Raw genomic sequence first — 13,789 nt, forward strand, 5'->3', positions numbered from 1 at the left:
TGTCTTCATCTATCCTCTCAACAAAAATACATTGGTTGGTGGGATTAAAGACAGGAACAATGAAAACCATTTTGTTGGTATAAGCATTGAAAACCACTGGACCATAGTGAGGACTGGAACCAGTTACACACACACGGCTCTGCCGGGGGCATCCACTGAGGGACAAGCCAGACAGATTTCCGTTCTCTAGGAACCAGGTCTGGGAGTTCCCGTGCTGTCACCCACACAGCACACGGCACTCAGAGAGAGGAAGGGAGAGATGCTGCTGCCGGTGAGGGAACAGGAAGCTCAGGATGACACCGGCTGGCGTTCCGCCCAGAAAGCAGGCTCTGGCTCCGTACCTCCTGCAGTTCCCGAAGCCCATGCCCAGCCGCTCCGACTCCGCCTTCGTCTTCCCGCTCACCGTCATCTTCTCCTCCTTCTTCATCTGAAGCTCAAGGTCCTTGTAGGCCAGCCGTAAGGAGGAGACACTGCAAAAACAAGTGCTCCTCCACTCAGGTTAACTGCTCAGATCAAACACTGAGCAAAATGAAACATGCCACTCATACTTGTAGCTTTGTGCTCCTCTCCACGATTAACAATTCTGAGGGCAAGCTGGCACTTTTTAAGGTAGGTGCTCAAGAAAATGTGAGTGAGTTTATAGCCACCTTTTGGTTGCTGCTGAGCCTACATTCCTGTCCTGGTGTATATGACCTATTACCACATAGTAAGAATTTATATTACCTACTATGCACCACAATGCACACCAGAATTATTTCCATACAGAGCAGTAAAAAGCAGTTTCTTACTTGGACTGATATTATACTTCCACATTACACATCAAAAGTAAGAGGTTACTCTCACTGGTTTCCTTTGGTTTATGATAAAAAATATATATATATAACTTGATTTTACAAATAGACAAATTAAGAAAAAGATGCTTCAATTTACAAAAGCGTTCCCTGTCCTCTCTATGTAGTCAGGCCTCTGAGAGCGTTTCAAACGGAACAGGCCTCTGCCGCAGACTTCCTGCCTTCCAGTCAGTCAGAACCCCAGCATCTACTTTCCAAACGCCTGGGAAGAGCAAGGAACCAAAGGGGCAAAAAGGCCGAAATCGGTTTGGCTCAGTGGATGGAGCGTCAGCCTGTGGACTGAAGGGTCCCGTGTTCGATCCCGGTCAAGGGCATGTACCCTGGTTGCGGGCACACCCCCAGTGGGGGGTGTGCAGGAGGCAGCTGGTCGATGATTCTCTCGAATCGATGTTTCTAACTCTCCATCCCTCTCTCTTCCTCTCTGTAAAAAATCAATAATATATTATTTTTAAAAAGGGGGAGGCAAAAAGACGGACAGAGCACTGCCCTTACTCTGATTTCTAAAGCCGCTATAAATACTTAACTTCCACAAAGAAAACGATGCCCATGTCAGCAGTAGCCAGAGTCCGCACATCAGGAAGAGAGCAACACACTCGGCCTGAAACGGGAATGCTGCCACATGGTCTCACGCTCAGCGCTTACAGAGCTGCCAGAGGGCATGGCCCAGCGAGCGCCCGCCCCGCCCCGCGCACACGCTCCTGTGCGGGCAGAGCTTCTCCCGAAGGAAAGGCAGTCTCCTCTCCCTGCCTCCTTCCCCCGGGAGTCAGGCCGGCTTCTGTTTGTGTGTAGCTGGCAGACTGCCTCCTGACTATTTATTGGCCCTACAGCGCGGGCTGTGGCCACGTACCCGATGGGTGACTCAGAAGAGCAGCCTCTGTCAAGCGCATTTGGAAGGAAACATGGATCTGTTTGGAATCATGCATGGACGTCACCGGCACAGAGGCTGCTGGAGAAGGTAGCGGCTGGATGCAAGCCGAGTCCTTCTCTGAGGACCGCGGCGGTGGCGGCTGTCACTGACAGCGGGCACTGCACGGGGCTCGCTGAGCCATGCCCGCTGCTCAGAACTGCCGGCGCCTTCCCGTGCCAGCTCCAGGGGGCCTGCCAGACCCTCAGATGGGGGCAGGGGCACCTGCCGCTCTCCCTCTTCCTGCTGCCTGCGCACAGGCACCTCAGGGGGCCGGGGTGAGGCTGCGGCACGGGCAGTTCAGGTCACGGTCTGGGGGTCTGGGGTACAGGAGACAGCACTGCTCCTGGCAGCTGCTGGACCGAGCTCTATTTACTTAATCAAATGAGTAACTTCATTAACTGCAGAACAGCAGCGCATGTCCTGGGATAACACAGCGGCCAGGCCTGGACCAAGCCGAGCGCGATGGGCGGAGGCGGGAGTGAGGCGGGCACGGTGGGGCGGCTGTCCTGACCGGCCAAGGAAGCTGCCAAAGCGATGGGCTCTCGAACCAAATCCATACGCACCCCACACCCATCTTTCCTCCACAGTCCCTGGGCTGGTGCTGAAGAGAGACAACCACCCGGGTCCGAGCCCGGGCCCGCAGGAAGGAGCGTGCTGCCTACCCCGGGCTGCGCCCTCCTGGGCACAGGCTGGCCCATGCTCTGGAGCGCCGGACAGAGCCCCCTCCCCAGGTCTGAAAGCAGCGCACTCAGAGAGATCACAGTGAAGCCAGCAACCACAATTTTACATGAACCTTTTCAAACCACACGCAACCTAAATGCGGTGCAGTGCTGCCCCCTACGTTCCACCAGTTAAATGACAATCCCAAGTCTCCTGAGTTCACCACATAAGCTCCAGTTAGCGGAGGGTGAGTATGAGCAGTAAGAAATCAGGATGACTGAGCATTTACTATGTCCCAGGCGCGGCCTAATTACTTTAGTGAGCGGTAACTAAGTTGACCCTCAAAATAACTCATAAAATAATTATGATCGTCTGCATCACGCAGTCTGCAACCCCTCGAGCTAAGCCTGGTAAAACACAAAAACAACAGAGAACAGGCCTGAGCTGCCTTTCCTGTCAGTCACAACGTCACTCCCAGACGCCCGTGTTTCTCGTTTTCACACGAAGGAAACAGCCCTGAGTTCCCCTCACACGGGCCTCCTGGCTGGCCTCCTGGTTTCGTCTCCTCCCCATGCTGCCTGGAGTGCACCTCCCTGACAAACCCCCCGCCCAAATGCCACCGCAGCTCCGCCTCCTCAGACAGCACTGATCTACTCACCATCCTGCCGTCCCCACGCACCTGCTGCTCAGTTCCCTCCTCATCCCCGCAGACTCTCCCTGGCCCTTTCCTCTGTGCTGTGTGACTCACACCCACCGCTCAGGCCCTCTGAGCCCATAGCCGCCATCATACATTCAGAATTCAGCCTCCATGGAGCTGCACACGACACTTCCTCACTGCGGAGCTGTCATTCACACACCATACATGCAGCCCTTACAGTCCATAACCCACCATTACCTCATTCCAGAACATTCCATCCTGGCACAGCCAACCCCACACCGAGGAGCAACCAGCCCTTCCCCTCCCCGGCCCCAACTGCGAGCACCGGACTGCTCCCATCGCTCCGCGTCTGCCCGTTCCGGACATTCCCACCAACGGGATCCCACAGCGTGGTCCCAGCGACTGGCTTCCCAGCGAACTTTTCAAGGCCCCCCGGGCTGTGGTAGCGTGTGTCAGCACCGCACGCCTCTCTGGGCTGGACAATATTCCCGTGATGGGCCCACCACGCCCATCCCTCCCGCAGCAGATGGACATCTGGCCGTTTCTCCCGTCGGCCATCGGCACCAATGCTGCCATGGACACTTACGCACAGGTTTGTGTGGCCTAGTGGTTACCGTCTCGTAGGAGTGACGGCTGGGCACACTATAGCTACAGTTTAACTTGTACATGCCCACCAGCTCGTGTGAGGGACTCATTTCTCTCCATTCCCGCCGGGCTTGCGGCTGTCTTCTCGATCAGCCTCCTAGTGAGGGGGGGTCTCCGTGCCTTTCCCTCGTCACTGACGGTGCTGAGCATCTGCCCTGCATGACCCCACCCAGCACGGTCTTCCCCTCCCGCCCTCACTCCCTGGGGCGGGACCTGCCACTGCTCTCCTCGCCCGGCCTCCCTCCCTCCCGGCTGCCCCTCCTGCCACCCTGTCTGCACGGACTCAGCCTCGCACCGCCCTCCTCGCACAGGGAAAGGCAATGGCATCAGCGAGGTACACTGGGCGCGGGCAGCTCCGTCCGCTGAGTCACCGCGGCTGCCTTAACTCACATCGAGTCTTCCTTGGGCGCCGTCCTGGCCAGGTCTTCCTGCTCCTTCATCTTGTCCACAGCCTGGGCTTGCTTCTCCATCTCATTGAAGCATGTGCTCGTCAGCTTCTGGGCTCCCAGGCAGCCTTTTTTGGCCCCAAGCTGGAAGACACGCAAGATTACACGCTGCCCACCTGTTGACACGTTTTGTGCCAACAGCTAGCACTTGCGGGAGGCCCCGCGACAGCCCTGGACCCGTTCTCCTCCCTGGCCCTCACAACTCTAAGAAGTGGACGTGTGCACGCACGCGCAAGCGCGCGCGCGCGCGCGCGCGCGCGCACACACACACACACACACACATACCCCGTGTACAGAGGAGGAGCTGAAGCTCATGCAGGATAGCAGCCATTAGTGCGGTGCCTACAGACCCAGCCAGGACAGACACTCAGGGAGCCTGCGCTGCTGTGTTTTAAGAATTTCGTCACCGACAGAAGACACGTTAAACACCCATTCCAGAAAACCTTCCCTCGGCACAACAGTCCCGCACTGAGCAGAACCTGGAGTTTCACCCAGGCTGTACTCGTTATACTAGGGGTGTCGAACTCAATCAGAGAAGGGGCCAAAATCTAAAATCCAGCCTAAATCGCGGGCCGAATGGTTTACTGAACAGTCATAAACTGTCATTGTGATGGAAACGCAGCGGAGTGCAGTGATGACAGCGCAGTGCGGGCCACATTGCAAGGCCTGGCGGGACGGATTTGGCCCGCGGGCCTTGTGTTTGACACATGTGCGTTATACAGAAAATGGCTCAGAGTCGAAAGAACGCAGCGGCAGCGGCTGTCTGGAGGGCAGAGGCTGTTTCAGAACGGAACTACCGTATTTCCCACGCCATACTCACGCCTCGTTTGGCTGGGTTTGGTTTCTTTTTTATGATAGAGGAAACCTCTGTAAAAAAAACACAAAGGAGAAAGTCAGACCAACAGAAACACACACTTTTTCTATTTTAATTGTGTGTTGTTGTTGTTTTTTTAAACTCTGTGGTATTGTAAATTATTATTTAGGAGATGATAATACAATATTTCCCACATTAGTCTGTCATCCAGAAGAATCTCGTTCTCTAAATCAGAACATTACCTAGACCTGCCTTGGTCGGTACATTAAGACCTTCCACACTTGGTCCTTGCTCCGGTCCACCTGCAAGTTAAAAATATAATATTAAAACAGAAAATATACTCATCAAACTTGCTTTTGAGTAAGAAATATATTTAACTTGCTTAGTACTACATTTCTTACCCAATTTTGTCAATGATTCACTTTCTTTTTCTTTTTTTAAAATATATTTTATTGAGTTTTTACAGAGAAGAAGGGAGAGAGCTAGAGAGCTAGAAACATCGATGAGAGAGAAACATCAACCAGCTGCCTCTTGCACACCCCCTACTGGGAATGTGCCCGCAACCAATGTACATGCCCCTGACTGGAATCAAACCTGGGACCTTTCAGTCCGCAGACCGACGCTCTACCACTGAGCCAAACCGGTTTCGGCTCACTTTCTTTTTAGCTCCATATTCCATTGTAAGAATTTTTACTAAGCCCTGGCTGGTGTGCTCAGTGGTTGGAGCATTGGGCTACGAACCACAGTCTCGGGTTTGATTCCTGGTCCAGGGCACGTCCCTCGGTTGTGGGTTTGCTCCCCACCTCCAGAGTGCAGGAGGCGGCCAGTTGCTGTGTCTCTCTCACATCAATGTTTCTCTCTCTCTTCCTTCTTTCCCTGCTTCTACTCTCTCTGAAAAGCATTGCAAAAACAAAACAAAACAAAACAAACCCAGGTGAGGATTAAAAAAGAAAAAAATAACTTTGATTTAAAAAGTGCATTAAAATAGAAGTATGTTTTCTGTCAAGTTGCTTTATTGAATAAGATGGCAGGGGCCTCCCTAATTAATGTCATTCAGAATTCTGCCTATGACCTGGTGTTTCAAAGTAAACTGTTCGAGATACCTAGTCCATACGTGGATTATATACCCAACATATGTTAATATTTGGAAATTCTAACACCAATCACATCAATGATAGAAACCTAAATTTCCAGTTGCCAAGAAATCTGCCGTTTTCTAAGTGACCTAAAAAATGATTCTGGTTAGAACTCTTATTAAGCCTTTACTTAAAAACTTCTTGTTATTTTATTACTTAAAAAACGAGTAAACAAAATGTAGTATATCCACACAATGGAACGTTATTTGGCCATAAAAAATGAAATACTGGCACATAGAAATACTACAACATGGACGCTCCTTTAAAATATTGTGCTGAGCCAAAACCGGTTTGGCTCAATGGATAGAGCGTCGGCTTGGGACTGAAGGGTCCCGGGTTCGATTCAGGTCAAGGGCATGTACCTTGGTTGAGGGCATATCCCCAGTAGGGGATGTGCAAGAGGCAGCTGATCGATGACTCTCTCTCATATCGATGTTTCTAACTCTCTATCTCTCTCCCTTTCTCTCTGTACAAAATCAATAAAATATAAAATAAATAAATAAATAAATAAAATATTGTGCTGAGCACAACACATTGAGCCTACTTCAGGAAATGGCCCGAAGAGACAAAGCCTTAGAGACAGAAAGCAAACTGCTGGTTGCAGGGACTGAGGGAGGTAGGAGAGAAGGGGGAGGGGCTATCAGGGGTACGGGTTTCTCTGGAGGTGATGGGAATGTTCTGGAATGAGTGGGGATGGCGGTACAACATTGTGAATACACTAACCACCACTGGACTGCATACTTCAAAGGCTGAATTTTATGGTATGTGAATTATACGTCAATAAAGTTGTTATTAAAAAGTAGCAGGCCCAACAGAAGAAACCCAACCGTTTTCTTTTTATAATATTTAACAGGTAAACGCTAGTTAAGGCCTTTACATAGGCAAAGCAGGAGGAGTAGAACAATGCCGTTTTGTAGAAAAAGCGCTGACCACGTGCACAGATCCCCCAGGCCGGCCGGAACTGCCCTGGGCGGGGAGAGCAGCAGGCAGTAAGGCCCAGGAGCAGAGTATTCCAGGCCTGCTGTTCTCGTTAAAATTCTTTGTTCTCTCCTTTCTATCATGCAGTCCTTACATTTACTCCAGACTGCACCTGGTCGCCAGTGCCCACAAACGCAATTCCCGGTTAGGCCTTGAGACAGTGTCCCTCACCACCAGCTGCGTAAGAAAACTCTGGACGGGGAAGAGGCAGGAGGGTGCGGCTGCAGGCTGAGGAGAAGCTCCTCAGCGAACACGGAGTGAAAACAGATTTAAAGGCTGAGGTCTTGCTGTGCATTTAGCTACCTCAGTGTTCAGTCAGTGAAAAGGGCTGAGTGGCGGGACTGAGCGGCCACGGGGACCTCCCTGAGGCGCCTGCAGTCACAGCGGCCTCTGTGCTGGGCATTGTAAGGGTAGTGATGCTCACGTGACCACCTGACTTCCAGAAGTACAATCCCCACCTTTTCTGTTAGTGAGGTGAGTGTGGGAATTAGTTTTTCTCTTCTCTCTTATGGACAATGACAAACCAGTCACTGGCGCAGGAGATTTCTTCTCTTCAAAAGAATGTCTCCCTGGAGTTCACAGCCAGCGGAAGGAACACACATGGACATGGAAGCTCCGGGACACGTTAGTGCCCAGAACGGAGGTGTGCTGTGCATGAGGAAGACAGGCTGTGGCTGGAGTGCTGGGGTGTGGGGGTGGGAGCTAAGGGTGCTTCTCTGGGGAGAGGACTTGGAGCTGAGGCTCTGATAAGGAGGTGACCGCATGGTGACCAGGGTCAGAGTCCGAACAGAAGCAAGCACAGGGAAGGCGGGCAGACCAGCATGACTGCAGCGCAGTGGAAGGCGAAGAAACCGAAAAGCTCAGTGCCACTGGGGGATGTGTCAGTGTCTCCTATGCCAGCATTTAGGGTCACGTGCACGCGCGCGCGCACACACACACACAATCACAGGCTGCAAATCATACAAAACCAGTCCTGTCCGAGTTCTTTGCATATTAAGGAACCAAGCTTCAGGTCTAAAATGAATTGCAAATTTATATCGTCTTTGAAGCACTTCTTCAGACCCCGTGTTACATCGCCGGTGGTCAGACTCACTCATCTTTCCTTGCAAGAGGCGTGGATGTGCCCAGAAGGGCTTCCCACTCCAGGTGGCAGCAAAGCCTCCCCCGTTTCTCTAGCACCCTCATATTTTCATTTTTTAAATAAATATATATTTTACTGATTTCAGAGAGGAAGGAGAGGGCGAGAGAGGTAAAATCACCAGTGATGATAGGGAATCATTGATCGGCTGTCTCCTGCACTCCCCACACTGGGGATCGAGCCCGCAACCCAGGCACGAGCCCTGACTGGTAATCGAACCATGACCTCCTGGCTCATAGGTCAACACCCAACCACTGAGCCACACCAGCTGGGTCTCATATTTTCATTTTTATTTTTAAATCTTTGGTCCATTTCAATTTAGAATAAAGAAGTAATTTTGCTTTATTATTTTCCCCAAAAATGTTAGACATTTGTCCCACATTGATATTTCTCTCTCTCTTCCTCTCTCTGAAATAAATAAAAATCATTTTTTTAAAAAAGAACCAGCCAATGAATATATAAATAAGAGGAATAACAGATGAACGTTTTTCTTTCTCTGGAAATCAATGAATAAAATTTAAAAACCACCTTCATTGTTTGCTGGGGGGACGTCCACATTCCTGGTTGTCAGAGACGGCTCCGGGTGTGCAGAGGCCCATTCTGTGCCGCTCACCTGGAGCAAAGCGAGAAAAGTCATAAAAAACAAATCAAAGCAGGGGAAAACCGACTCACCTAAATAGTCATCTCTTCATACCTGGATTAGTGGGGAGGAAGGGTAATATTTAAACATCTATAATATTAAGTCTCTGTTTCAATGCTCAAATTCCGTATTTTTCCTTTAAAAAATATTTTATTGATTTCAGAGAGGAGAGCAGGAGAGAAAGAATCATTGATTGACTGCTTCCTGCACGCCCCCTACTGGGGAATGAGCCTGTGAGCATGTGCTCTGACTGGGAAATGCTCAACCATTGAGAACACCAGCCAGGCTTTCCTCCTTTTTAAAAATAAAACCTAAACTATGCAATAATTTCAGGTTTACAGAGAAGTTGCTAAGACAGTAGAGGTTTTTACTTTTCACCCAGCTTCCTTTAATGTTCAAATATCCATGGTGCATCTGTGAAAACACAGAGTTATGTGGCCCATTCCTAAGCTCCAGACCTGACCTGGATTTCACCAGCTTTTCCTCCAGGGCTTCTTTTCTGTCCCGGGACCACTCTGCATGCCTTCTCCTTCGTCTCCCTGCTCTGTCCGTTTCTCAGTCTGTCCTTGAACCTCTGAGGATACTGATCATGTATTGTGTAGAATGTGTCTCAGTTTGGGTCTATCTGATGTTTCCTCATGATTGGATTAGAGTTCGGGTAAGAAAGCCATGGAGGTGCGGCGCCTTCTCACCGCCTCATGTCAACATGGCTGACCTGGTGATGCCAACCCTGGGCACCGGTCAGGCAGTGCCTGCCAGGCTTTTCTCGGTAAGCTTCTGTGCTTCCCTTTCCACCGTCTAGTCTTGGGAGGCTGGTCACTGAGTCTGGCCCACGTTCAAGGGGAGGAGGATAAACTCTCCCTCCTGAGGGGGGTAACTATTATACATGATCTGGAATTTTTCTCTAAGGAGTAGTGTCCCTGTCCCCATTTATTCAATCATCCATTTATATCAGTATGATTATTGGAAAAGAGGAGAACAGGACATGGCTATTGATTTTATTCTTTGGACTGTAATTCAATATGTTCATTGTTTTTTAAAAAAATATATTTTATTGATTTTTCACAGAGAGGAAGAGAGAGGGATAGAGAATTAGAAACATCAATGAGAGAGAATCATCGACCAGCTGCTTCTTGCACACCCCCTACTGGGGATGTGCCCGCAACCAAGGTGCATGCCCTTGACCGGAATCGAACCCGGGACCTTTCAGTCCACAGGCCAACGCTCTATCCACTGAGCCAAACCGGTGCCGGCACGTTCGTTGTTTGTTTTGTTCAAATTGTTCCAGCTCTGACCACTGGGAGCTCTTTCAGGTGGTTCCTGGGTCCTTCAGACCCTGGCCCCCAGTTCCCGCGCCCGCCCCTCCTTCCTTCCTCTCAGCAGGGCTCCAGGCTCCCCGCCCCAGCGGCCCAGTCCTCCAGCCTGCACTTCTCCCCAGGCAGCCTGGCTCCTTTCCGTGGAGGAATGGTATTAGCCACCAGGACCCGGCTGCTGGTGTGCTTGCCATGTGCCCTCTCCGTGGACAGAGTCAGGCAGCGCTATCCCACCAGTGCACACATCTACAATTAGTTCTCCATCGTGTCTGTGTGTGTGTGGATGCAGAGACAGTAAAATGAACATGAGTTCATACTAACGTCTCCAACTCTAACCCGCACCAAACTAGCCATTGCTCTCCTTTTTAGCCCATCATTTCCATTCCAAACATTTCTCAGCTACTAATTATGGATATTCTGTATCCAGTTCTAAACTAAATAATAGCAAAGCTCACAACAGAACACATCCTGTTTTAAATTGTTTTCTGTTCTTTTGTTTGATAGTTATTTCTGGTAACTATTGATTGCATCAATGATTAACATGTATATGCAAGTTGTAATAGCAAAAAATCAAGGTTTAGCAATTTATAAAACACTGCACATTTTTTATTTGAAAATTAAATAAAGAATGTATTGAGCCCTGGCTGGTTTGGGTCAATGGTTTGAGTGTCTGTGGACTGAAAGGTCCCAGGTTCGATTCTGGTCAAGGGCACATGCCCAGGTTTGGGGCTTTATCCCCAGCAGGGGGCGTGCAGGAGGCAGCCAATCAGTGATTCTTGTATTTGATGTTTCTTTCTCTCCCTCTCCTTTCCTCTCTGAGGCTTTAAATCTATTTAAAAAAACAACTGTCTTCATTCTTTGTCAGTCCTGGAGCTCTGAACTGAACTGTGGCAGACGACTGGTTGTCACACTCCGCTTCACTGGAGCTGGGAAAAGACATGAGCTAAACCAGCCAACAGGACCTGGGCAGTGACTGGCGCCACCTCCAGTTGTGCCTGTACGAGGATGGGCATTGTTTCCTGGGGTCTGTCCTCTTCCCATGAGGACCCTGCGGGAGAGCCGCACACGAGAAGAACAGAATCCCTCTGTCCCCTGGACGGCTCCTCAGAACTGCTGATGAGAAACTAATTTCCCTCTTGGTTAAGCGGCTGTATTTCAGAGTTGTCACAGCAGCTTGGCCTGTACCCTAACTGGAACATTCTACGTACACACCCTTTCTAAATGTCAGAGTGAGCACACGGCACAGCCACGCAAGCACCGCACTCACCTCAGGAAAGGCATGAGAGGCAAAGAAGTCGTCCTCCTTGGGCGCAGGGGACGAAGGCGGCGACACACAGCCATCGAGCCACAGCTGGAACAACACGAGGTGCGCGTTAGCATCCCCTGGCTCTGAGGGTGCTACCCAATACTCGCCACTGCCTTTCTAGACCTGTTTGCCCGACACTGGCATTCCTGTTATTATAAAGTTAGCAACAGGCCTTTGGGGCCCCTGAGCGCATCTCAGTCAGGTGTCAGGCCAGTGGCACGTTTCCAGACTGAGGCTGTCACCCCGTCTGAAAAGGAGAGTTCGGGACCCAGACCTCAGAGCAGGCCCGGAAGGACAGTGAGCCTCCTGTGGGCTCCTCTGCAAACCCACACCCTGGCCACCCGCCTGTGGGCCACACCGGCTGGCGCTCCTGTCCTTCGCGGACGGACGTGCGCGGAGCGGCCAGGGCCCGGGTGGCCCCGGGCAGGTTCCCAGCTGCGGGGAGAGGCCTCCGCCGCCCTTTCCGGCTCCGCTGTGAACGGGGTCCTTTCGCGGTTCACTCAGTGCCCCGTGCCCACAGTTGTGCTCTGTGTCGGTGACTTTTGGTTTCAGATGGCCCTGCGCAGGCGGAGGGGGAGGCCGCTGGAGGAAAGTCCCACCGGGAGGGTACAGGGCCGCCGGCCCGGATCCATGTCCGCCAACAGCACGGAGCAAAGAAGGCGCCTCCGAACGGAAACACGGAAGGAAGCCCCGTATGGGCCCGGGCCTCACTGTTTGGGGCAAAAAGCACCTTTCCTTCTGAAACAGCTTGTTGCACTTACGTCAGTGCCGTGCTTACGTCATGCCGCACTTACGTCAGTGCCGTGCTTACATCATGCCGCACTTAACAGCACATGCTTGCGACAGTGCCACGCTTACGTCAGTGTCGTCCTTACGTCATGCCGTGCTTACGTCATGCCGCACTTACGTCAGTGCCGTGCTTCCGCGCAGCCTGGGCGGCCAGCGACTTGATCTTGTCCCGGTAGAGCTGCGCCGCGCGGCTGTTGTACTTGGCCTTGGTGTCGCTGGTGGCGCAACCGTGCTGGTCGAAGAAGGACGCCTGCAGAGGAAGCAGCGGTTACTGAAACGGCACTTCATATTGTGAAGGGTTTTTGAAAATACAGTGAAAACCAAAACTGTGTAAACCACGAAAAACTGTTAATAATCTTATCTTATAAAAAGGGAATACCCTCCACAGATGTGACAGTGCTATTTTGGTAAAACTGGACATGAGATGAATTACAAAATGGAATTACTGGCCCTTTGTTTCTTCATTAAACACCTCCATCACTCTGAATCTTATTCGGGGGATGCTTTCCACTCTGGACTACTTTTAATTCATGAGAAATCCATTTCAAGTTGGATTCCACTAAATCAGAAATTTTACAAAATCGGGTAGGAGCACCGCTAACCTTCACCTTGTCCAGCACTATTTACTCATTAACAAAAGAGCACAAGCAAGGTGACAAAATTAAACAGAGGGAACTGTTTCCAACCACCGTATAAGGGTCGGTGTGTAGACATGAATTACAGGATTCATATCTAACTAAAGCAGGCGTTCCAAAAACCTGTGCGAGCAATGCTTTCATTAGCCCAATCTGACTAATAATGGTCTAAGGCACCCACATGTACCAGAGCATCACTCTGGGAGGCCATGTTACCGGCTCCACTTTGCAGGGGGAACTCTGTCACCCAGGTGAGTGAGAGGCCGAGCTGGCATTCAGCCTCAGCAGGGCAGTTCCAACTCCACTGCTTCAGTGGAATGGCCTGACCTTCCCCCGCCCCCCACTGGGACCACCTCTGGCTGGAGACAGAAAGCTGCTCTCGGGAGGTGGCGGGGCACTCTGCCACCCTGGGAGGGCTTAGCAATAAGGACAGATAAAACCAAACTCTCAGTATTAAGTTTTGGAACAAGTGTGTGAAAATCATGATAATGGGCACGGGTTTCTCATAAGATGCTTGAAATAAAGGCATGTGTTCTTAACAGGGCAACTGTTTCTTAGAAAGCGAAAAAATCAGTTATTACAGTGGTTTGTGGCCCTCCAATGTTCATCCCTATGCCACAGAATCATATTCCTTAGTATTTCATTTCTCTCACTGGGGAAATATTAAAGCCAATTTAAAGTTAAGATAATCTAATTTAAATTTAATTATTCTACTTAAGGAACAATAATGAAAAAAGGTTGAGAAACACTAATTCAGGTAATCTGATATTTTAAAAACTACTATTTTAGATTTATAATTTTAAATATCAAATTGATACCAGATACAACTTTTATTTGAAATGTATACAAATTTGACTTTTTATACTTTGAATG

General features: G+C 50.3%; 1 protein-coding gene across 3 annotated transcripts in view; it reads right to left on the reverse strand.

The window, feature by feature from the left end:
* ARFGAP3 (ADP ribosylation factor GTPase activating protein 3) overlaps nucleotides 1–13,789 on the reverse strand; it is a 36,670-nt gene that overhangs the window by 13,035 nt on the left and 9,846 nt on the right. For all 3 annotated transcript variants that reach the window (XM_036425450.1, XM_036425449.1, XM_036425451.2), the window contains 7 exons: nucleotides 12,400–12,531; nucleotides 11,454–11,537; nucleotides 8,762–8,846; nucleotides 5,224–5,283; nucleotides 4,988–5,034; nucleotides 4,112–4,251; nucleotides 342–470 (listed from right to left, as the gene is read on the reverse strand). In XM_036425450.1, the coding sequence (XP_036281343.1) occupies nucleotides 342–470; nucleotides 4,112–4,251; nucleotides 4,988–5,034; nucleotides 5,224–5,283; nucleotides 8,762–8,846; nucleotides 11,454–11,537; nucleotides 12,400–12,531 (677 nt within the window). The remainder of the gene's footprint in view (nucleotides 1–341; nucleotides 471–4,111; nucleotides 4,252–4,987; nucleotides 5,035–5,223; nucleotides 5,284–8,761; nucleotides 8,847–11,453; nucleotides 11,538–12,399; nucleotides 12,532–13,789) is intronic.

Source organism: Pipistrellus kuhlii, unplaced genomic scaffold, assembly GCF_014108245.1.
Source record: "Pipistrellus kuhlii isolate mPipKuh1 unplaced genomic scaffold, mPipKuh1.p scaffold_m20_p_81, whole genome shotgun sequence".
Lineage (NCBI taxonomy): Eukaryota > Metazoa > Chordata > Mammalia > Chiroptera > Vespertilionidae > Pipistrellus > Pipistrellus kuhlii.